Raw genomic sequence first — 24,516 nt, 5'->3', positions numbered from 1 at the left:
GCCTCAGAGGTTGGGTAGCGGTCACTCAGGAGGTACAATTCCAAGGAAGATGATCAAGTCTGGAAGCCACACTTCCCATAAACATCCTGGAGCTCAGGGCTATCTACAATGCCCTTCTGCCGGCCTCTTGTCTTCTGAATCAGGCCATTCAAGTTCCGTCGGACAATGTGACTGCAGTGACGTACATAAACAGACAAGGCGGAACGAAAAGCAGAGCTGCAATGTCGGAGGTGTCAAGAATTCTCCTCTGGGCGGAAAAGCACGCGGTGGCGTTGTCTGCAATCTTCATCCCGGGAGTAGACAACTGGGAAGCAGATTTCCTCAGCAGAAACAACCTGCACCCGGGAGAATGGGGCCTCCACCCGGAGGTTTTCCAGCACCTAACGTATCGGTGGGGTTGTCCACAAATCGACATGATGGCCTCTTGTCTCAACAAGAAGCTCAGGCGGTATTGTGCCAGGTCAAGGGACCCACAGGCTGTAGCGGTCGACGCCCTGACAACTCCGTGGGTATACCAACTGGTATACTTGTTTCCTCTGATTCCTCTAAATCCAAGGGTTCTCAAAAGAATAAGAAGGGAAAGAGTTCAAGCAATCCTGATTGCTCCGGACTGGCTGAGAAGGGCCTGGTATGCGGACCTTCTAGAGATGCTAAGCGAAGATCCATGGCCTCTGCCTCTTCAAGAGTATCTTCTGCAACAGGGCCTGTTCATCATCTATCAAGACTTACCACCTCTACGTTTGACAGCATGGAAGTTGAGAGGCTGATTCTAGCCCAGGAAGGGGGTAACGTTGAAACATTACCATCATATCTGGAAGAAATATGTCTCTTGGTGTGAAAGTAGACGATATTCTACTGTGGAATGTCTTCTGGGACGTTTCCTGCTGTTCCTGCAGTTGCGTGTGGATGTGGGCCTAGGCTCCTTAAAGGTTCAGATTTCAGCCTTGTCGATTTTCTTTCAGGAACAATTGATTAGCTTCTCTACCTGAAGTACAGGCATTCTTGAAGGGCGTGCTTCATATCCAACCTCCCTTTGTGCCTCCCACGGCACCTTGGCATCTCAAGTTGGTTCTGCTGTTCCTCCAATCGGACTGGTTCGAACAGTTACTGGAGGTGGAAGAAAAATATCTTGCGTGGAAAACAGTCATCCTGTTGGCCTTGGCCTCGGCAAGGCGCGTCTTGGAACTGGGGGCGTTGTCGCACAAGAGACCCTACTTGATTTTCCACGAGGGCAGAGCTGAACTCGGGACTTGTCAGCAATTCCTTCCTAAGGTGGTGTCTGCGTTTCACATCAATCAGCCGATTGTGGTTACGGTTGTTACTGACAAATCTACTGTTTCAAAGTCCTTGGATGTGGTGTGGGCTTTGAAGATATATGTGAAGAAAACGTCCCGTACCAGGAAATCGGATTCACTGTTTGTTCTCTATGATGCCAATAAAATTGGGTGTCCTGCTTCAAAGCAGTCAATTGCAAGATGGATCAGGCTTACTATCCAACATGCTTATTCTACTGCAGGTTTGCCGTTTCCAAAATCTATTTAGGCCCACTCTACTGGGTCAATGGGTTCCTCCTGGGCAGCTGGCTGGGGGTTTCAGCATTACAGCTATGCCGAGCAGCTACTTGGTCGGGTTCGAACACGTGTGCAAAGTTTGCAAGTTCGATACCTTGGCCTCTGAGGACCTTCAGTTTGGTCAATCAGTTCTGCAGAAACCTCAGCACTCTCCCACCCGGTTTGTGAGCTTCGGTACTTCCCCATGGTACTAAATGGATTCCCAGTATCCCCTAGGACATAAGAGAAAATAGGATTTCTCTTACGTCCTAGAGGATGCTGGGGTCCATATTAGTTTAGTTTAGAAAATGTGCCCGGAGGAGCCGGTCACAGCTAGGGTAGCTCCTAGAGCTTCTTTGTTTTTTTTTTGTTTTTTTAAGACAGGTTAGGCACAGGGAGGCTGCTGGCAACAGCCTCCCTGCTTCGTGGGACTTAGGGGGGGAGTAGTGTCCAACCCGCTGAGGTTAATGGCCACTATCTCTGCTGACAGGACACTGAACTCCTGAGGGTGATGATCGTTAGCCCCCGAGGCGACCGCTCACTCCTGCAGCTTGCCGCCACCCCCTAACAGAGCCAGAAGATCGTGGTGGTGAGTGTAACACCAGTGACCCGACAAGCGGGGAGCCGGTATAAACGGCGGCATCAGGGTGTGGAGCACAGTACTAACACTGCGCTCCAGAAGGCTCAGCGGTAATGATAAGGCGCTGTGAGGGGCGCCCTGGGCCAGCGACGATACCCTATTCACTGGTCACTCAGCTAGCAGGGACTTCGTTTGCGCTGCTAGCGCCGCTACCTCAGGCCAGTATAAAGATTTCAATTGTGCGGGAAGGCGTGCCATGTTAAGGGGGCGTAGCTTCTCAGAGTGGAATCCGACGCCATTTTCTCCCTGCAGATCCACAGCTGAGACGCTGACAGGGAGCGCTGACCCTCCACGACTCCAGGTATCCTGTGCAGTACCAGGGGGTGGTAGAAGGGAGGGGGGGGCTGTATTTTGCTGTGTATTTCTATTAAGGGTACACAGTCAGCGCCAGGCAGTTATTTTATAACTGCCTATTGGGGCGCTGTATGTGCTGGCTCCAAGCTCTGTGTTTCTCTAACGGTACTTTGGGGGGGGGGGGGGGGGGTACTGTGTCAGACATTTTCCTGTGTGTGTGTGTGTATATGCAAATTCCCACATAACCATGTCCAGGGCCTCTGTGTCTTGTGCGGCAGAATATGTATCTTCCCCAGAGAAATCTATTCCATGTACTCAGGAATGTAATATTTTGTCTCAGCTCGCCGAAGCTGAGCCCCAGTGGGTGGCTTCTTTTAAGGGAATGATATCCCAGATTTCTACCAGGATTGCTCATTATGAGACTGAATCACAGATTTAAAACAATCTGTGGAGATTTTGTCTGGTTCTGTCCCCATTACCTCAAAATCCCCTGGTGTATCCAAAAAACGTGCGCTTGCTCAAACTATGCAGGTCGACGCGGACACCGACTCTGACACAGAGGGTGATGCGGATATTCGGGGGGGGAGGCTTCCCTGGCAAAAGGGGTGCAACTCATTATTGAGGCTATTAGGGATGTGTTACACATTACTGACAAACCACCTGAACAGGTAGAGGAGGCTTACTTTACAGACAATAAGAAAGTCTCCCTCACTTTCCCTGCGTCTAAGGAATTAAACGCATTATTTGAAAAATCCTGGGAAAATCCAGACAAAAAATTCCAGATTCCAAAGAGTTCTTGTAGCTTTTCCTTTCCCTGAGGATGATGGGAAAAAGTGTGAAAACCCGCCTATTGTAGACGCTTCTGTATCTAGACTAAGAAGGTGGTTTTACCTGTCCCGGGGTCTACCTCTTTGAAAGAACCGGCAGACCTAAAGATTGAAACTATGCTCAAATCCATATACACTGCTTCAGGCGTGGCATTAAGGCCCACTATTGCCTGTGCATGGATTTCTAAAGCCATAGTAAAGTGGTCAGGCACATTACTAGAGGACTTAGATTCTATGGATAGAAGTGACATTGAATTGTTTTTACGTAACATACAGGATTCTGCGGGTTTCATGGTTGGAGGCCAGGAAGGACCTTGGTAATCTGACTGCAAGGACGTCGTCCATGGTTGTTTCAGCACGCATGGTCTGCTGACGCGGGATCCAGGAGAAGTGTGGAGACCCTACTCTTCAAAGGTCAGGCTCTATTTGGGGAAGCATTGGATGCGTGGATCTCCACGGCAACCGCTGGTAAGTCGACCTTTCTTCCCTCAGCCTCTCTACGTCCTCTGTGCAGTCCTTTCGGTCTGCAAAAGCAAAAAAGTCCAAGGCTCCTACCACTTTCTTCAGAGGTGGGCGCGCAAAATCCAAAAAGCCGGCACCCGCTGGATCCCAAGAACAGAAACCTGCCAATGTGTCCTCAAAATCATCAGCGTGACGGTGGACCTCCCTGCCTGGAGAACGGGCAGGTGGGAGCGAAGCTCAGACGTTTCAGTCACGTCTGGGTGTCGTCCGGTTTGGATCCCTGGGTACTGGATATTGTGTCCCAGGGGTACAAACTGGAGTTTCAAGAGCTCCTATCCCGCAGATTTTTCAAATCAGGCCTGCCAGCTTTGTTGACAGAAAGGGCTATCCTTCAGGAAGCCATTCACAAATTGGAAAGGTCTGCTGTTATTATTCCAGTTCCACCTCATCTGGTACACCAGGGTTACTATTCAAACCTTTTCGTGGTACCGAAACCGGATGGTTCGGTCAGGCCAATTTTGAACCTGAAGTCGCTAAACCCTTATCTGAGGGATTTCAAGTTCAAAATGACCAGCCCGGGTATCGGTTCATCAGTGCATTTGCCTTCTGTGGAAGATGGTTGCCTCCTATGAGGCTCTACAGTACGGAAGATTTCATGCACAGTCTTTCCAACTGGATCTTCTGGACAAGTGGTCGGGATCTCACCTGCACATGCACCAGAGGATACGTCTGTCGCCGAAAGCTAGGATTTCACTCCTGTGGTAGCTACAGCTGCCTCACATTCTCGAGGCACGCAGGTTCGGGATTCAGAACTGGATCCTTCTAACCACGGATGCAAGTTTCAGAGGTTGGGGCGCAGTCACCCAAGGGGAAACTTTCCAAGGAAGGTGGTCAAGACTGGAATCCATTCTTCCAGTAAATATTCTGGAGCTAAGAGCCATGTACAACGGCCTTCTACAAGCGGCGCATCTTCTACAAGATCAAGCCATTCAGGTGCAGTTGGACAATGTAACGACGGTGGCCTACGTAAACTGACAAGGCGGAACGAAGAGCAGAGCTGCAATGTCAGAGGTAACAAGAATCCTCCTCTGGGCAGAAAGGCACGCGCTGGCGCTGTCAGCAATGTTCATTCCGGGAGTGGACAACTGGGAAGCAGACTTCCTCAGCAGTCACGATCTCCATCCAGGGGAATGGGGCCTCCACCAGGAGGTGTTCACAGAGATAACAAGCCGACGGGGTGTACCTCAGGTAGACTTGATGGTCTCTCGCCTCAACAAGAAGCTTTGGAGGTACTGTTCCAGGTCACGAGACCCGCAAGCATTGGCGGTGGATGCCCTAGTAACTCCGTGGGTGTTCCCTCCTCTTCCGCTCATCCCAAGGATTCTCAAACTACTAAAAAGAACAAGAGTTACGGAGATTCTCATTGCTCCGGACTGGCCAAGAAGAGCATGGTACGCAAATCTTCTGGCATTGCTGCTGGAGTATTCGAGGCCTCTTCCTTTTCGCAAGGACATTCTACTACAGGGGCCGTTCGCCAATCAAGACTTACCGTGGCTACGTTTGACGGCATGAAGGTTGAACGTCAGATCTTAGCTCGGAAGGGCATTCCGAACAAGGTCATTCCTACTCTGATCCAGGTTAGGAAGGGAGTAACATCTAAGCATTACCATCGGATTTGGAGAAAGTATGTGTCTTGGTGTGAATCCAAGAAATTTCCTACGGTGGTGTTTCAACTGGGACGTTTTTCGCCTCTTTCTGCAAGTTGGTGTGGATGTGGGCCTACGCTTGGGCTCCATCAAGGTCCAGATTTCGGCCTTGTCCATTTTCTTCCAGAAACAATTGGCTGCTCTCCCTGAGGTTCAGACATTCTTGAAAGGAGTTCTGCACATCCAACCACCCTTTGTGCCTCCTACGGCACCTTGGGATCTTAATGTGGTGCTGCAGTTCCTGCAATCTGATTGGTTCAAACCTTTACAGGAGGTCGACGTAAAGTTTCTTACTTGGAAGGCAGTCACACTGTTGGCTTTGGCATCTGCAAGACGTGTGTCTGAATTGGGGGCATTGTCGCACAAGAGCCCCTACTTGATGTTCCATGAAGATAGAGCTGAACATAGAACGTGTCGGCAATTTCTTCCTAAAGTTGTGTTGACTTTTCATACCAACCAACCTATTGTGGTGCCAGTAGCTACTGACACAACGATTGCTTCAAAGTCCCTGGATGTTGTGCGGGCTTTGAAAATATATGTGAAGAGGACTGCTCATCACAGGAAGTCAAACCGACTATTTGTCCTTTATGATCCCAACAAGATTGGGTGTCCTGCTTCTAAGCAGACAATTTCTCACTGGATTAGGCTTACTATCCAGCATGCTTATTCAGCGGCAGGTTTGGCTTGTCCAAAATCTGTTCAGGCCCACACTACACGTAAAGTGGGTTCTTCCTGGGCGGCTGTCCGGGGTGTCTCTGCTCTTCAGCTTTGCAGAGCGGCTACTTGGTCAGGGTCGGACACGTTTGCTAAGTTTTACAAGTTCGATACTTTGACCTCTGAGGACATAAAGTTTGGTCAATCTGTTCTGCAGGACCCTCAGCACTCTCCCTCCCGTACTGGGAGCTTTGGTACATCCCCATGGTACTAATGTGGACCCCAGCATCCTCTAGGACGTAAGAGAAAACAGGATTTTAATTACCTACTGGTAAATCCTCTTCTCGTAGTCTGTAGATGAAGCTGGGTGCCCGCCCAGTGCTTTGTTTTCCTGCGTGGTTACTTTGTTACGTCTGTTGGCTCAGCCGTTGCTGATTCGTTCCAAGTTGGTTATCTTGGCTTTCCTTTTTTGTTCTGTGTGAGCTGGTGTGAATCTCGCCACTATCTGTGTATTTCTTTCTCTCGAAGTATGTCCGTCTCCTCGGACACAGTTTCTAGACTGAGTCTAGTAGGTGGGGCATAGAGGGAGGAGCCAGCCTACACTATTAAACGCTTAAAGTGCAATGGCTCCCAAAGGACACATCTATACCCCATGGTACTATATTGGACCCCAGCATCCTCTATGGACTACGAGAAAAGGATTTACCGGTAGGTAATTAAAATCCTGTTTATGTCGAATTGGCATGGGTGAAAATTGAGTCAAAAACTGTGAAAATGCCTGTGAATTTGCCAAAACACGTGTATCAGTGGTGAATTCGACGATGCACGTGGTTTTTGCCAGTGCCGTATTTTTTTATCAGTTGAAAAAACGGCATTGAATAGGGAGAATGTAAATTCGACCTAAAAACAGGCAAAAAGTGCAGGGGGTTTTCGACTGGTCCATAAAGGCATAATAGTGATGACCAAACAGGCATCCCTGGATAGTGGTAGGCAGTAATCACAGGCAGGGTCCAAATGATTCCATATGTTATCTTTTTCGAGGTATTTGTATGAAAGTTGTTGTTGTTGTTGTTACTATGATGTTTGTGTCTAGGTATCAGAATTGTTTTCACGGCACCCCTAGGTCAAAAGTTTCTTATTGAGAAATTCAGAAATAAATATTGAATTAAGTAAATTGTGTTTGTGTCCTCCTTAGGCTCACTGAGGACAGGATTCACTTCTGTTTGTCCACATATTTCATGATTGGCAGCCAGCATAACTGGTTTTGTCTATTACATTGATCATACATAATTTGGATTGGTCCTGGACCACCAACCCAGGGCACCCCTGCAAGTACCCCGAGGCACCCCAGGGTGGCTAGGCACAGTTTAAGAGCCACTGAGCTACACTAAATGTACAGTATTCATCCCGTAATTGATATAATATATATTTCTGAAATAAAAAGGGGGTTAGAATTAGTCTTTCGTTTGTTTTTCCTTGTATACAAAAAATGTCAGCATTTGTTTTTATTTTTTTCCTTTTATCTATAGATGGAATCTGCCCCAAAATTTCAAATCCTTTAGAAAATTACCTAATTTCTTCCCCACCTGAAAATATCACTTTCGATGACCCATCCCTTGACGTGGTGATTCTTCTGAGGGTTCTCCATGCGATTAGCAGATACTGGTTTTATTTGTATGATGTAAGTTACTAATCTAAACCTTTTAAGTGCTGCTTTGTTGAGGTAGAGACTTTGTTTTCTGACTCTTCCTATTTATTTTTTGAACATTTGTAAAAAAAAAAGAAAAAAAAATTCTCTTTTATCTACACTTGTAATTTTACACGAGATGACATGTTATTGATGAATTACTCTGTTTAAGTGGTTGAGAGCCTGAGCAGTATGGGTAGAGCTGCAAAAAATAAATGGCACTGCCTCACAGATGCAGCTTCACAACCCGCTTTCAGTTTTTAACTATTTTAAAGTAGCGACTGGAAAAGAATTTGAGATCCACACTAGCTAATCAGTGCTGCACTCGTAAAACTGGGAATTTGGTCCTCAGAAAACTATCTTCCATCTAAGGTTGGTTGCATTAATTTCACGTAGACAAGACATCAGAGCTGCTGGTTCCAATGCACAGATCTGATCTGTTACAAGGCAACGGAAATAAAGCAAATCTGCTTGGACGATGGGCGTCACTGCAAGTGGAGTGCCCCTTTTTTAATTACAATGGTCATGCTAAATAGGCCTTCACCTGTCTGTGTTGTGTTCCCCTGCTCACTGTGCTGCTTTAAGTTCCTAACACGTTTTTTTCTTTATGCCCCCCAGAATGCAGTCTGCAAAGAGATAATCTCCACAGCTGAGTTTATCAATAGCAAATTGACCGCAAAGGCAAACAGGCAGCTGCAAGATCCTCTGGTCATTATGACGGGAAACATTCCCACCTGGTTAACGGAGCTTGGCAAAAGCTGGTAAGAAACAATGAAAACAGTGAGCTATCCTCACAGATGTAATATTGATGCCTAAAGTTGTGAAAGAAAAATAATTGTTTATGAATGAAACCTTTTGTCATGTTTTATTCCTGTGCCAGTTACTATGACAGCTGTTGCAGAGCTGTAATGTCACTGGGTTCCTGTGTGGGCAAGCACTCATTACACATGACAAATGAACAGAGTGATGAAGCAAATCTATATTTAAGCGTTTGATTTCATGTTGCCAAATACCCAACTGAATCTTACACCTAATCTTTTTATATTTAAGTTCTAACAGCACAGCCTGAAGTTGAGAAGTTAGGTCTACAAATGCATGTAGCCAGAAGCGATAAATTCTGTGTCCTGCTCCCTGAAATGCCAGGGAAATCAGGTTTCTGGTTTGATTCTCCAAACTTGCTTAAATTAAAGCACTTTGTTTTTAGTGAATCTCTTGGTTGTGACTCATTTCTTTTTCATCCACTAGGGGTCACTGGAGTACTCTTGGGATATGGACGGTTTCCGTAGGAACAAGGCACTGAATATTAAAATTTAGAACTCTCCTCCCCTCCATATCCCAGAGTACCTCAGTGTTTTTTCTGTGCTTCTCGTAGCAACAGGGCTTGTGTGGAGCTTAACCACACTACTTTGAATATTTTTTATTTTTTTTTCTACTTTTACATTTTTTGCTCACAGCACATCCCTTCCCAGTTTCTGTAAAAACTTGGGTCCGGGATAGTGCCGCTGCACGGAGCAGCGCATGGCGTGTCGGTCCTCACAAAGAGCACCCTCACAGCCACACGCAGCTCATTCCCTGACTGCTGCTACAGCTGGACGGAGCTTACAGATAGAAGCCCCGTCACAGCCTTCGCCTCTGGAGTCAGGTATGCTTGGGGTACGGGGCGGTCAGCGCACGCTACCGCCCCGCTGTGTGGGGACACTGTTCACTGACGCCGCTCTCACTGCACCCGCCTCTCCTGACAGGCAGCCCCGGCAACCGCTCCGAGCAGCGCCGCCTCCACCGCTGAGACCCGCCGCTCGCACCCGCCGGCCGCCGCTGTAGGACCGCGCTCCATTACAGCGCTCCCCGGCTCCCTGCACCCTGATTGCGCTGAGATACCCGCGCTCCGGTGATCCCGCTCAGACAGTGGGCCACAGGGGAGGGAGCAGAAGGGGGGGGGGATGACATTAGCGGAGGGCTGCATAAGGGGGGTGACATTGATGATAAAGGCTGTTAAGCCTATATTACAGGGTTGGCTGCACTTGTTACATATACCCTGCACTATGAGGCATGGTGGCCATTTTAATCTTGCTTTCTGTCTTCCAGGTTGTGATTCCAGAACGTTCCTGTACTACATCTCTACTCCACCGGAGGCGCAGGGCTGTTGGTGGGAATTTGGGATCAGTTTCATATAGTACTGGCCACGTGCACTACACTTTGCCAGATATATATATATATATATATATATATATATATATATATATATATATATATATATAGACACCTTAGTACTATTTACTGAGTCGTGCAGGAGCGGGAAGCGGCAAGATCTGAGTCTAGGGTGAGACCGCTAGGACTACCGGAGGGGTCTCAGCCTTGCCAACGGTCTAAGTCCATGTTGGGTAGTAGGGATAAATTTACTTTGTCTTATGATTTACCAGTTTCTGCTATGTTACAGTCTGATGATTCTATGCCAGACCTCACTGCGCAAGATGACTGTGAAGAGGGCGAAGTAGACCAGCAGTCCGATAGTGAAGATTTTGACAGCCCAGGCATTGATAATCTCATCAGAGCGGTGCGTCAGTCTCTGAGGTTTACGGAATCTGAGGAGCCTCTGACAAATGATGAAGTCGTCTTTGCTAAACGACAGAGGACTCCGATGTGTTTTCCGGTTTCGGAATCTATTAAGACGTTACTGGAAACACGAAAGAATCCGGATAAACGGTTTTCTATACCTCGCAGATTTAAGTCTAGTTACCCGTTTCCGGAGTCTGTGACCGCTACATGGGAGAATCCGCCATTGGTGGATTCGTCTGTGTCTAAACTTACAAAGAAATTAACCATACCAGTACCAACGGCTACTACGCTTAAAGACACTTTAGACCGTAAAATTGAAGCTATGCTAAAATCCATGTATATAGCAGCAGGAGTGTTGCTTAGACCTGGGTTGGTTGGCATTTGGGTAACTAAGGCGCTCATGGTATGGATAACAGAACTCAAGTCTGCCCTACATGACGATCACCTTATACTTCTCGCTGATCAAATCTGGGAAGCTGCTGATTATCTATGTACAGCTTCTACTGACGTCTGTCAGCTCACTTCTCGCCTTTCATCGTCGCTAGTTGCAGCACGACGAGCACTCTGGCTGCGCTCTTGGCAAGCGGATGCGGAGGTCAAAAGAGGTATAGAGGCGTTACTTTACGGTGGCGAGAAGTTGTTTGGTCCTGAATTGGACAAATGGATTGCTGAGGCCACGGGTGGTAAGTCTGTTTTCTTACCATTGCCTCCAACGGCGCCTAGGCGGAAATACTCGGGCCCGGCGTTCAAATCCTTTCGGCAGCCACGGCCGGTAGACGAGGTCGAGGGCGTGGTTTCCAACAAACCAACGCCAGTCGTCAAGACGCTAAGGTCACCGACAAGCCAGTGGCATGACGGACTCCCAACCCATCTTGGATCTCCAGTTGTGGGAGCACGCCTTCAGACGTTCCATTTGGCGTATTTCCAGACGTCCACAGATGGGTGGATCCGCAATTTAGTGCTAAAAGGTTACAAAATAGAGTTCGACTGTCTCCCACCACTGCGTTTTTTCAAGACAGGACTGCCTGTGTCGGACGACAAACGGGCGGTTCTGCAACTTGCCATTCAGTCTCTGCTGGAGTCAGCGGTTTTGATTCCGGTCCCTGTACACCAACAGGGGCAGGGTTATTATTCCAGTCTGTTTGTGGTACCAAAGCCGGATGGCTCGGTCAGGCCAATATTGAACTTAAAGGGCCTCAATCAGTACGTCACTTACTACAGATTCAAGATGGAATCTCTGCGGTCGGTAATTGCAGGTTTAGAGCCACAGGAATTCATGATTACGCTGGATCTCAAAGATGCGTATTTACACATTCCGATTTGGCCACCTCATCAGAGGTTCTTGCGGTTTGCAATCCGGCAGAACCATTACCAGTTTCAGGCTCTACCGTTTGGCCTCTCGTCAGCGCCTCGGGTATTCACCAAAGTGATGTCTGTGATGATAGCTCATCTCAGATCCCTGGGAGTGATAATAGTTCCGTACTTGGACGATCTGCTCATCAAAGCTCCGTCTCAACAGATGCTCCTCCAACATGCGTTGCTAACGTACGATGTCCTAGTTCAGCACGGTTGGATCACATCTGATTCCGTCTCAACGACTGCAATTCCTAGGTATGATTCTCGATACGGTAAATCAAAGAATTGACCTACCAGAACAGAAAGTACAGATCATTCGTCATCTGGTTCGATTGGTGCTCAAGCCACGCACAGTCTCGGTACATTTGTGCATTCGCCTCTTAGGCACAATGGTGGCGGCTTTCGAAGCGCTTCAGTTCGGGAGACTTCACTCGCGTCCTTTTCAACTGGATGTGCTCGCACAGTGGTCGGGCTCGCATCTGCAGATTCACCACAGAGTGAGGTTGTCGCCACGGGCCAGGGTAGCTCTACTCTGGTGGCTCAATGTACACAATCTGACCGCAGGGAAACGGTTCGGCGCCTGGAATTGGATAATTCTAACGACGGACGCGAGTCTCAGAGGTTGGGGAGCTGTAGTTCAAAATTGTCAGCTCCAGGGTCTCTGGGCGGCTCACGAAAAATTGCTGTCTATGAATGTCCTGGAACTCCGGGCAATTTACAATGCGCTACGACAAGCAGTGCACATTCTTCGGTCTCAGCCTGTCCAGGTGCAGTCGGACAATGCGACGGCGGTCGCATACATCAACAAACAAGGAGGAACGAGAAGCCGCATGGCAATGCGAGAAGTAGCTAGAATCCTCAATTGGGCCGAGCGTCACCAAGTGATGTTGTCGGCAGTGTTCATTCCGGGAGTGGACAACTGGGAGGCGGATTATCTCAGCCGTCGGGATTTTCATCCAAGAGAATGGGCATTACATCCAGAAATGTTTCACATGTTGGCCCAGAGGTGGGGTTACCCTCAAGTGGACCTGATGGCATCTCGCCACAATCACCAAACGCCCCAGTATGTGTCTAGAACGCGAGATCCAAAGGCAGTGGCGGTGGATGCTCTCACCGTCGCGTGGCCGTACAGCCTCGTGTACCTGTTTCCGCTGCTCCCTCTGTTGCTAAAACGGATCAAAGAGAGTCCGTCACAGTCATACTAGTGGCGCCTCATTGGCCTCGGAGAGCTTGGTTCTCGGATCTCCGAGGACTACTCGCAGACGAGCCTTGGCCGCTCCCACTTCGTCCGGACCTGTTACAACAGGGTCCGTTCCTTTACCCCGATTTAGCGCGGCTGCGTTTGACGGGGTGTCTGTTGAGACCGCCCTCTTAAGGAGAGAGGGCATTCCAGAATCGGTTTTACCAACCATGTTACGTGCTACGAAGCCAGTTACGGCAGCTCATTATTACAGAATTTGGCGTGCCTATATAGGTTGGTGTGAGGATCGGAAGTTTCTGACATCATCTTTCAAGTTATCCCGTCTTTTGTTATTTCTACAGACGGGGTTAGATGGAGGACTGCGTTTATCTACACTAAAGGTGCAGGTATCTGCTTTGTCAATTTACTTTCAAAGACGATTGGCTCTATTGCCGTCTGTACACATTTTTCTGCAAGGTGTCCTCAGAGTACAGCCTCCATTCGTTCCACCTACAGCGCCATGGGACTTGAATCTGGTTTTAGATTTTTTACAGTCTTCATATTTTGAACCCTTACACCAAGTGGATATTAAGTTTCTCACTTGGAAAACAATTTTCCTACTAGCCTTGGTTTCGGCAAGGCGTGTTTCCGATTTGGGTGCCTTGTCATGCAAGCCACCGTATTTGGTGTTTCATGATGACAGAGCGGAACTACGGACGAATCCCGCTTTCCTACCAAAGGTAGTGTCATCCTTTCACATCAATCAACCAATAGTAGTTCCTGTGTTGACAGGAAATTCTGGAACCTTGGATGTGGTACGCGCATTACGCGTTTATGTGTCCCGAACGTCTACAGTTCGTAAGACGGATATGTTGTTTGTTCTGTATGATGCTGCCAAGATGGGTTGGCCAGCTTCTAAGCAGACCTTATCCAGATGGATTAAACTGACCATACGTCAGGCTTACCTTCATGCTAGGTTACAGCCGCCTACATCAGTAACAGCTCATTCCACACGTTCTGTGGGAACTTCATGGGCAGCTGGTCGTGGGGCTTCTACGACGCAGCTTTGCCGTGCGGCTACCTGGTCATCAGTGCACACGTTTGTGCGCTTTTACAAGTTTGATACGTTTGCGGCATCAGCATCTAGCTTTGGCCGCCTAGTGTTACAGGTGCCAAACTGCTCTCCCGCCCACGTGGGAAGCTTTTGTACGTCCCAAGAGTACTCCAGTGACCCCTAGTGGATGAAAAAGAAAATAGGATTTTGGTGCTTACCAGGTAAATCCTTTTCTTAAATCCATAGGGGGCACTGGACGCCCACCCAAAGCAGTTTTACCTAGTTTGTGGTAAGTTCAGGGAATCGTATGGTAACACATTCTCACCGACTGGTTCAAGTTTCAAGTTCTATCGGTTATTGTGCCAACTGTTTAGTTGTCAGTCACGTTATGTGTCAACTTTATTGTTGTCCGTTCTGTTATATGTAATTCTCCATTGTCAACCTCTCTATCGCTCCTGTTCGGCTCAGTAAAAAACACTGAGGTACTCTGGGATATGGAGGGGAGGAGAGTTCTAAATTTTAATATTCAGTCACTTGTTCCTACGGAAACCGTCCATATCCCAAGAGTACTCCAGTGCCCCCTATGGATTCAAAGAAAAGGATTTACCTGGTAAGTACCAAAATCCTATTTTTATGGATAGACTTTTGAAGGCAGCCTCAGATAGGTTTACAGTGGCTGCACCCACTTACCAGTAGTTACCAAATTCTACACAGTGTCTGGTCCTTTATTAATGGTGGGAAGATGTGTGATAAAAGCTTCCTATTGGAGAGGAAGATGTTTCCTCCTATAGAGTAGAGTATGGTTTCACTTGTATATGCACATCTTATCCGATAAACGTTTCAGATAAGCATTATGTCTGAATGTCCTACGATAAAGTATGCTTTGCACACCTAAAGAGGATTTTTTTTGAGTGAAATTTTGTACTTTTTTTTTTTTTTTTTTTTTTAATATGATCATTTCTTGTTTTTAAATATTTATCTAACCATCCAGTTTTGCAGTTGGCTATCCTATTACGATGAGCAATTAAAATAAGTTGCAGTATCAGATTCAAATTGTGTATTTTTTTGTTTCTTTCCAGTCCATTTTTCTTCCCCTTTGACACTCGGCAAATGTTGTTTTACGTGACTGCATTTGACAGAGACCGGGCAATGCAAAGGCTGCTGGACACAAATCCAGAGATCAACCAGTCAGATTCTCAGGACAGCAGAGTGGCCCCCAGGCTGGACAGGAAAAAAGTGAGATGTGGCGAGGGTGGGGGTTAATCGGTCGCAGGTTTTAGAACGACCAATGTTTACAGTCTGGCTAATGTTAGCATTGCTCCTTCTGGTTGTGCGCTGGGCTCATGGTTTCTATGTTTTATTCTTACAGCGCACTGTGAATAGAGATGAGCTTCTAAAACAGGCAGAATCTGTTATGCAGGATCTGGGAAGCTCTCGAGCCATGTTGGAGATTCAGTATGAGAATGAGGTAAGTACGATTACCATACATTTCTCTTTCTTCTATGTGTATTGGTGATGGGCAGCCATGTAGTGCTTTCACATAATAGTTTCCTTATCACCATTGCACATCTGTTTCTGGATTTTATTATTCAGTATGTATTTTCTTTTAGGTTGGTACTGGATTGGGACCCACTTTGGAGTTTTATGCACTTGTATCTCAGGAATTACAAAGAGCTGACCTCGGACTTTGGAGAGGCGAAGAGATCACTCTCGTCAATCCTAAAGGTAAGCACTTCTATTATCTGGGAGTAATGCTTGTGTGGTAGTTGGTGCCAATTCAGATCTAGATCGCCTGACACAGAACATGCCATTAGTACCATATTTATAAATGACTGTAAAACCGGGCAGCTGCAGTTCTGATGTATTGTTCTGCTCAGATTAAGTTGTATGTCCATGGTATCTCTCCCAGTGTTTCTGAAAAAACTGACCGACCGTTCTTTCTCTTGCAGGGAGTCAAGAAGGGATGAAGTACATTCATAACTTGCAGGGCCTGTTTGCTCTTCCCTTTGGTCGGACGGCTAAGCCAGCACATATCGCAAAGGTCAAAATGAAGTTTCGGTTTCTTGGCAAACTAATGGCTAAAGCCATCATGGATTTCAGACTGGTGAGTGCACACGGACTTTCAGCTGATGTCTCACAATGGCTGCATACTGTATCTGTGTTTAGTCATTGTTTATACTGTAGTTACTGTTTTCAGCCTATTTCCCTGATATCTGAGTTTGTGTATATTCCTACTGCAATTACTTGGGATTCATTTATTTTTAGATTTTGATAGTTAGTGGAAAATTTATGCGCAAGTAATGGTCAGAAATAAAATGCAGGCTCCTGTACGAGGGAAACTGTTATCAAAAACACATTTCACATAATGCTGACATTTCGTTTTATTCACCTATAAATCTCCATGTGATGTTGGAAAAAGTGGTCTGTGACAGTGTGCGGGGCCAAATAACCCGGATGCAGGGAATCCGTTTATTTTCAGACATGTTAGTATATCTAATCAGAATATATGCATCAGAGACTGCAGCGAACCAGCTGCTCCACTGTGTTCCCAACAATATTGGTGCACATTGTAAACATGTTTCTCTACCTCCTAATCCTTATGTTTGGAGGTTAGTCTCACACTATTTAGTAGCTCAAAGGGTAATAATTGTGAACTAAACTAACTTGTCACACTTCAGGTTCGTTGGTTTACATGGTACACAATTTAAATTTACAACAATGATAATTTTTCCATGGATTAGAACACACACACTTGTGCTCATTTGGAGTTGGGAGAAAAGTGAAGCAGCAAGTAACTTCGCACCTGGCACAAACCTTATTTCTCTAGCATCCATAAGGGATATTGGGGAGACTTAGTACGATGGGGTATAAATGGGGATCAAAGGAGCCGGTGCACTTTAAATTTCTTCACTGGGTGTGCTGACTCCTCCCCTCTATGCCCCCTCCCACAGGCAGTTTTAGAAAAAAGTGCCCTCAGAGGATGCACATCTCTGCAGCTCCAGAGATTTTTATTCAATTTCTTTTAAACTTTTATTATTTTCAGTATGCTGTTTGGGCAACAGCATACCTGCACCGTGGAAGGGGGCGGTCACCGGCCTTGCGAGGTGCAGAGCCGATTCCCCGCTGCAGGACCACCATCCTGAGAGGTTGTTTATTCAGCGGGGCTCTGCGCCTTGGCTGTCGCAATCGCCGCACACCCCTAACACTAGCCTGAAGGTGATGTCTGTGGTGAGTACAAACCGGGGGCCCCGCTAGGGGGTTCTCCGGTTAAAAGTGCGGCTGAACGTGGGCACGGCATGGGGTACCCGCTAGAGCCCCCCCCCCCCCCCGCGTAAACTGGCTCAGGATGGCTTAAACGAGCACTGGTGCAATGTTTTTAAGCATGATTGGAAACATAACCAGTATAAAAAAAATCTGTAGCTCCGGCGCCCTTGGTGAGGGCGGAGCTACCTCAGAGCGGGACCAGAGGCATTTTGGCGCCTTTCCCTGCTTACTGCAGCAGCAATCCGCACACACAGCTGGAAAACTGGTACATGGTGTAGCAAAGGTGGAGAGACGCTATTGTACACAATCTGGGTCCTCTACAGGACAAAATTTACTAGTGTTTCACTGTAATATAATTAGCTGACAGCCTCCCTGGCGTTGTACAGCTAGGGGTTTGCTGGTGTCTCTCTCTGTGCGTCTCCTCTCGCAATACAGTAAGGGCAGGCTTGATCAGTATTACTGTCTGTGTGTATGTTATTGTGATTACTGTGAGCATGGGTAAACACAAACTCTGTAGTGTATGCCACACTAGATTCTCTCCCTTATGTACTGATTCTGTTTTATGTGAACAATGCAGTCAATCTTCACAACTCAGTGAAGGGGCTTGGGGCGAGGTTCTAGAGCCCTCCTGGCCAACGGCTCTTAAAACTAAAAACTATGGTGTCTGATATGTCGTCACAACTGTCTGCTAATGTTCAGAAAACTCAGCTACTACAACAGGCTGTTGCAGATTTAGCTGCTAGGGCAGATGTTACACAGCCCTCCATCTCTCATGCAGATCCACGAAAGCGTGGTTTACCTGCCCTGCTCTCTGATTCAGATGAGGATATACAGGAGGATGGGGAGGACTTAGATCCCATTAGTGGGAATCCTGATTCTGCTCAGGGTATTGAACCCCTCATTCTGGCTATATGGGACGTGTTAAAGCTCCCTCTAGAGGACGCTGCGTCACAGCAGTTTTTATTTACACAAAACAAGCTAAATGTCACTTTCCCTGATTCTGCAGAGTTAGATGACCTATTAAAATTGGCCTGAAAAATCCAGACAAAAAATTCCAAGTGTCAAAAAAAAGTTTTTGCGCAGTTTCCCATTTGCTCCTGAAGGTAGGAAATTCTGGGATGAAGCCCCGGGTGTTGATGTATCAGTCTCTTGACTGCCCAAAAAGGCCATGCTACCTGCCCCGGGCTCCTTTACCATGAAGGATCCTGGGGACAGAAAGATAGAGACTACACTCAAATCTATTTACATGGCAGCAGGTATATCGCAGAGGCCGGTCATAGCAGGTTGCTGGATGACCCATGCCATTCACACGTGGGCTACTCAGACTCAGGAGGGCCTCTCAGGGTCTATGGTCACTATGGTGACTTTCCTCAAGCACATTCATTACACTACACGCGTCCTGTGTGACTCACTCAAGGATATGGGGATTATTAATGCTAGGACTTCTGCCATGGCAGTGTCCACGCACGGGGCTTTGTGGTTGCGTCGGTGGATAGTGGACGCAGAATCAAAGCGCAGTGTGGAATCCCTCCCCTTTTGGGGGCAATGGCTCTTTGGGGTTGAGTTGGATACGTGGATTTTCAAAGTCACTGCTGTGAAATCCACGTTTCTCTTACGTCCTAGAGGATGCTGGGGACTCCGTAAGGACCATGGGGTATAGACGGGCTCTGCAGGAGATAGGGCACCTAAAAAGAACTTTGACTATGGGTGTGCACTGGCTCCTCCCTCTATGCCCCTCCTCCAGACCTCAGTTAGATCTTGTGCCCAGAGGAGAATGGGTGCACTGCAGAGAGCACTCCAGAGTTTTCTGTGGAAGAAGAATTTTGTTAGGTTTTTTATTTTCAGGGAGTCCTGTTGGCAACAGGCTCCCTGCATCGTGGGACCGAGGAGAGAGAAGCAGAGCTGGCTTGTCAAGTTGGGCACTGCTTCTAAGGCTACTGGACACCATTAGCTCCAGAGGGAGTCGGAACACAGGTCTCACCTGGGGTTCGTCCCGGAGCCGCGCCGCCGTCCTCCTCACAGATGCCGAAGATAGAAGCTGGATAGAGAAGGCAGAAGACATCTTAGGCGGCAGAAGACATCAGATCTTCATGAGGTAAGGGGCGCCATTGCTCCCAGTCTCACACACACAGAGCAGCACTGAAGGGTGCAGGGCGCAGGGGGGGGCGCCCTGGGCAGCAATAAACCTCATATTTTGGCACAAAACAGTTTGATTAGACTGCGGAGGCAGTAAATCTATGATCCCCCGCCATTTTGTTGAAAAATCACTGGGACCGAAGCTTGCCGTCGGGTGGGCGGGGCTTGATCCTCAGCACTAACCAGCGCCATTTTCTCCACAGAAGCTGCATGAGGAAAACGCTGGCTCCCTGGCCTCTCCCCTGCTGAACTTCACAGGCTGGAAAAAAGAGGAGGGGGGCACATTACCGACGCAGTGAGTGGGAATTGGCATATTATATATAAAAAAGCGCTATCTGAACATATTTTTTCCAGTGTTTTTAAGCGCTGGTGTGTGCTGGCATACTCTCTCTCTGTCTCTCCTTAGGACCTAGTTGGGGTTTTGTCCCCTTATAGGTTAATCCCTGTGTGTGTGGGGTGTCGGTACGTGTGTGTCGACATGTCTGAGGCGGAAGGCTTCTCCAAGGAGGAGGTGGAGCAAATGATTGGTGTGTCCCCGTCGGTTGTGCCAACTCCAGATTGGATGGACATGTGGCAAATGTTGAATGCAAGTGTGGCATCTTTACATAAAAGGCTTGATAAGGCTGATTTAGGGGGGACATCAGGGGGTCAATCCTCGGATTGGACCGACTCACAGGGCCCGTCGGGGTCTCAAAAGCGTCCCTTAACACAAGACACTACTACCGACACGGATTCTGATTCCAGTGTCGACTATGACTAAGTAAAATTGCACCCTAGGGTGACTAAAACCATTCAGTGTGCGATTGTGGCAATAAGGGATGTGTTGCATATTGTGGATGAACCCTCGGTCCCCGACACAAGGGTACACATGTTTAAGGAAAAGAAACAGATTATTAACTTTCCAACATCTCATGAATTAACTGAATTCTTTGGAAAAGCTTGGGAGACTTCGGATAAGAGACTGCAGATCCCCAAAAGAATTTATATGGCATACCCTTTCCCTAAGCAGGACAGGGAGATTTGGGAATCACCCCCCACTGTGGACAAGGCCCTGACGCACTTGTCCAAGAAAGTGGCGCTACTGTCTCCTGACACAGCAGCCCTTAAGGATCCTGCAGATCGCTGGCAAGAAACTACCTTAAAGTGTATTTATTCTCATACGGGTGCTGTGCTAAGACCGACAATTGCGTCGGCATGGGTGTGTAGCGCAATTGCAGCTTGGACAGATGAGCTGACAGATCAATTTGATAATATGGATAAGGATACTATATTCCTAACTCTAGCCCATATTAAAGACGCAGTCTTATTTATGAGGGATGCTCAAAGGGACATTGGATTGCTAGCTTCTAGGGCCAATGCCATGTCTGTCTCAGCGAGAAGATCCTTATGGACAAGCCAATGGACGGGTGATGCGGATTCCAAGAAACATATGGAAGTCCTACCCTATAAGGGGGATGTATTGTTTGGGGATGGGCTGACGGACCTGGTTTCCACAGCTACAGCAGGTAAATCAAATTTTTTACCATATATTCCCCAACAGCAAAAGAAAGTAACACCCTATCAGATGCAGTCCTTTCGGTCGCACAAGTCCAAAAGAGGTCGGGGATCCTCTTTCCTCGCCAGAGGTAAGGGGAGAGGCAAGAGAGCACCTGCTTCGGCAGGTGCCCAGGAGCAAAAGTCCTCCCCGGCTGCTCCAAAACCCACAGCATGACGCTGGGGCTCCCCTGAGGGAGTCCGCACCAGTGGGGGCACGTCTTCAACTTTTCAGTCAGGCCTGGGTCAGTTCGGACCTGAATCCCTGGGTGTTGGAAATAGTTTTCCAGGGTTACAAATTGGAATTCGAGGAGGTGCCCCCGCGCCGATTTTTCAAATCGGCCCTACCAACTTCCACATCGGAAAGGGATGTAGTGTTAGCTGCAATTCAAACGCTGTGTATACAGCAAGTGATAATCAAGGTTCCCCTGCAAAAGCAGGGAAGAGGTTACTACTCAACCCTATTTGTGGTCCTGAAACCGGACGGGTTCGGTCAGACCTATTTTGAATCTGAAATCCTTAAACCTGTACATAAAAAGATTCAAATTCAAAATGGAATCTCTCAGACCGATAATAGCCAACATGGAGGAGGGGGAGTTTATGGTGTCTCTGGACATAAAGGATGCGTACCTTCATGTCCCCATATATGCCCCCCATCAGGAATACCTGAGATTCGCTGTACAGGATTGTCATTACCAATTTCAGACGTTGCCGTTTGGACTCTCCACGGCCCCGAGGATTTTCACCAAGATAATGGCGGAAATGATGGTGGTCCTGCGCAAGCATGGAGTCACAATTATCCCATACTTGGACGATCTCCTGAGAAAAGCGAAATCAAGGGAGAAATTGCTGAGCAGCGTGGCGCTGTCGCTGAGAGTGCTCCAGCAACACGGTTGGATTATAAATCTACCGAAGTCGCAGTTGATTCCGACAACTCGACTACTGTTCCTAGGTATGATACTGGATACGGAACAAATGAAGGTCATCCTCCCAATAGAGAAAGCCCAAGACATACAGAACATGGTCAGAGACCTGCTAAAACCGAAAACGGTGTCAGTTCACCAATGCACTCGAGTTCTGGGGAAAATGGTGGCAGCCTAGGAGGCCATTCCCTTCGGAAGGTTCCATGCAAGGACTTTTCAATGGGACCTTCTGGACAAGTGGTCCGGGTCCCATCTGCACTTACATCGGAAAATAACTCTGTCCCCAGGGACCAGCGTGTCCCTCCTGTGGTGGTTGCAAAGTGCTCACCTCCTGGAGGGTCACAGGTTCGGAATTCAGGATTGGATCCTGGTTACCACGGACACGAGCCTCCGAGGATAGGGAGCGGTCACACAGGGAAAAAAATTTCAGGGTCTTTGGTCAGACCAGGAGTCCTGTCTACACATCAATGTGTTGGAACTCAGGGCCATTTACAACGGCCTTCGACAAGCGGAGAGCTTTCTTCTAAACCTACCGGTTCTGATTCAATCAGACAATGTCACAGCAGTGGCTCATGTGAACCGCCAAGGCAGGACAAAAAGCAGAGTCGCGATGGCGGAAGCCACAAGGATCCTTCGCTGGGCGGAAAATCATGTAAGCGCTCTGTCAGCTGTCTTCATTCCGGGAGTGGACAACTGGGAAGCAGACTTCCTCAGCAGACACGATCTCCATCCAGGAGAGTGGGGACTTCATCAAGAAGTCTTTGCAGACGTAACACGGCTTTGGGGAACTCCTCAAATAGACATGATGGCGTCACGCCTCAACAAAAAACTTCGGAGGTACTGCGCCAGGTCTCAGGACCCTCAGGCAGTAGCAGTAGACGCTCTGGTAACACCGTGGGTGTTCAAATCGGTCTACGTGTTTCCTCCTCTTCCTCTCATCACAAAAGTGTTGAGGATCATAAGACGAAGAAGAATACGAACGATACTCGTTGTCCCAGACTGGCCTCGAAGGGCCTGGTACTCGGATCTACAAGAGATGCTCACAGGAGATCCCTGGCCTCTTCCTCTGAGGGAAGACCTGTTGCAGCAGGGGCCCTGTGTATTTCAAGACTTACCGCGGTTACGTTTGACGGCATGGCGGTTGAACGCCGAATCCTAGCGAAAAAGGGGATTCCGGATGAGGTCATCCCTAGTTTAATAAAGGCTAGGAAGGAGGTGACGGTTAAGCATTATCACCGTATCTGGCGAAAGTATGTGTCTTGGTGTGAAACCAAGAATGCACCTACGGAAGATTTTCATCTGGGTCGTTTTCTCCACTTCCTACAAACAGGAGTGCATATGGGCCTGAAATTAGGCTCTGTTAAGGTACAGATTTCGGCCCTCTCGATTTTCTTTCAGAAGGAATTGGCTTCTCTTCCAGAAGTCCAGACATTTGTAAAGGGAGTGCTGCACATCCAGCCCCCTTTTGTGCCTCCAGTGGCACCATGGGACCTGAACGTGGTGTTGCAGTTCCTAAAATCACACTGGTTTGAACCGCTTAACAAGGTTGAGTTGAAATTTCTTACCTGGAAGGTGGTCATGTTGTTGGCCTTAGCATCAGCAAGGCGAGTGTCAGAATTGGCGGCTTTGTCACACAAGAGCCCCTACTTGATTTTTCATGTGGATCGAGCTGAATTGAGGACACGTCTGCAATTTTTGCCTAAAGTGGTTTCTTCGTTCCATATGAATCAACCTATTGTGGTGCCTGTGGCTACAAGTGACCTGGAGGATTCCAGATCCCTAGACGTAGTCAGGGCCTTAAAAATGTATGTAGCCAGGACGGCTAGAATTAGGAAAACAGAGGCTCTGTTTGTCCTGTATGCGGCCAATAAGATTGGCGCTCCTGCTTCGAAGCAGACTATTGCTCGCTGGATCTGTAATACGATTCGGCAGGCTCACTCTACGGCTGGATTGCCGGTACCAAATTCGGTTAAGGCCCATTCCACTAGGAAGGTGGACTCTTCTTGGGCGGCTGCCCGAGGCGTCTCGGCATTACAACTTTGCCGAGCGGCGACTTGGTCGGGGTCAAACACTTTTGCTAAATTCTACAAGTTTGATACCCTGGCTGATGAGGACCTAGCGTTTGCTCAGTCGGTGCTGCAGAGTCATACGCACTCTCCCGCCCGATTGGATGCTTTGGTATAAACCCCATGGTCCTTACGGAGTCCCCAGCATCCTCTAGGACGTAAGAGAAAATAAGATTTTAAACCTACCGGTAAATCTATTTCTCTGACGTCCTAGTGGATGCTGGGGACTCCGTAAGGACCATGGGGAATAGACGGGCTCCGCAGGAGACTGGGCACTCTATAAGAAAGATTTGGTACTATCTGGTGTGCACTGGCTCCTCCCTCTATGCCCCTCCTCCAGACCTCGGTTAGATTTCTGTGCCCGGCCCGAGCTGGTTGCACACTAGGAGCTCTCCTGAGCTTCTAGAAAGAAGGTTTAAATTAGGTTTTTTATTTTACAGTGAGACCTGCTGGCAACAGGCTCACTGCAACGAGGGACTAAGGGGAGAAGAAGCGAACCTACCTGCTTGCAGCTAGCTTGGGCTTCTTAGGCTACTGGACACCATTAGCTCCAGAGGGATCGACCGCAGGACTCGTCCTTGGTGTTCGTTCCCGGAGCCGCGCCGCCGTCCCCCTTACAGAGCCAGAA

At 47.9% G+C, this 24,516-nt stretch overlaps 1 protein-coding gene across 9 annotated transcripts in view; it reads left to right on the top strand.

The window, feature by feature from the left end:
- The window catches only part of TRIP12 (thyroid hormone receptor interactor 12), a 335,873-nt gene that overhangs the window by 291,802 nt on the left and 19,555 nt on the right, over nucleotides 1-24,516 (top strand). For all 9 annotated transcript variants that reach the window (XM_063915608.1, XM_063915614.1, XM_063915607.1 and 6 more), the window contains 6 exons: nucleotides 7,663-7,814; nucleotides 8,439-8,581; nucleotides 15,046-15,202; nucleotides 15,336-15,434; nucleotides 15,577-15,691; nucleotides 15,916-16,070. In XM_063915608.1, the coding sequence (XP_063771678.1) occupies nucleotides 7,663-7,814; nucleotides 8,439-8,581; nucleotides 15,046-15,202; nucleotides 15,336-15,434; nucleotides 15,577-15,691; nucleotides 15,916-16,070 (821 nt within the window). The remainder of the gene's footprint in view (nucleotides 1-7,662; nucleotides 7,815-8,438; nucleotides 8,582-15,045; nucleotides 15,203-15,335; nucleotides 15,435-15,576; nucleotides 15,692-15,915; nucleotides 16,071-24,516) is intronic.

The sequence above is a fragment of the Pseudophryne corroboree genome, chromosome 4 (genome assembly GCF_028390025.1).
Source record: "Pseudophryne corroboree isolate aPseCor3 chromosome 4, aPseCor3.hap2, whole genome shotgun sequence".
Lineage (NCBI taxonomy): Eukaryota > Metazoa > Chordata > Amphibia > Anura > Myobatrachidae > Pseudophryne > Pseudophryne corroboree.
The sequence above is the reverse complement of the archived record's forward strand: the minus strand, read 5'-3'. Positions and strand labels throughout refer to the sequence as shown.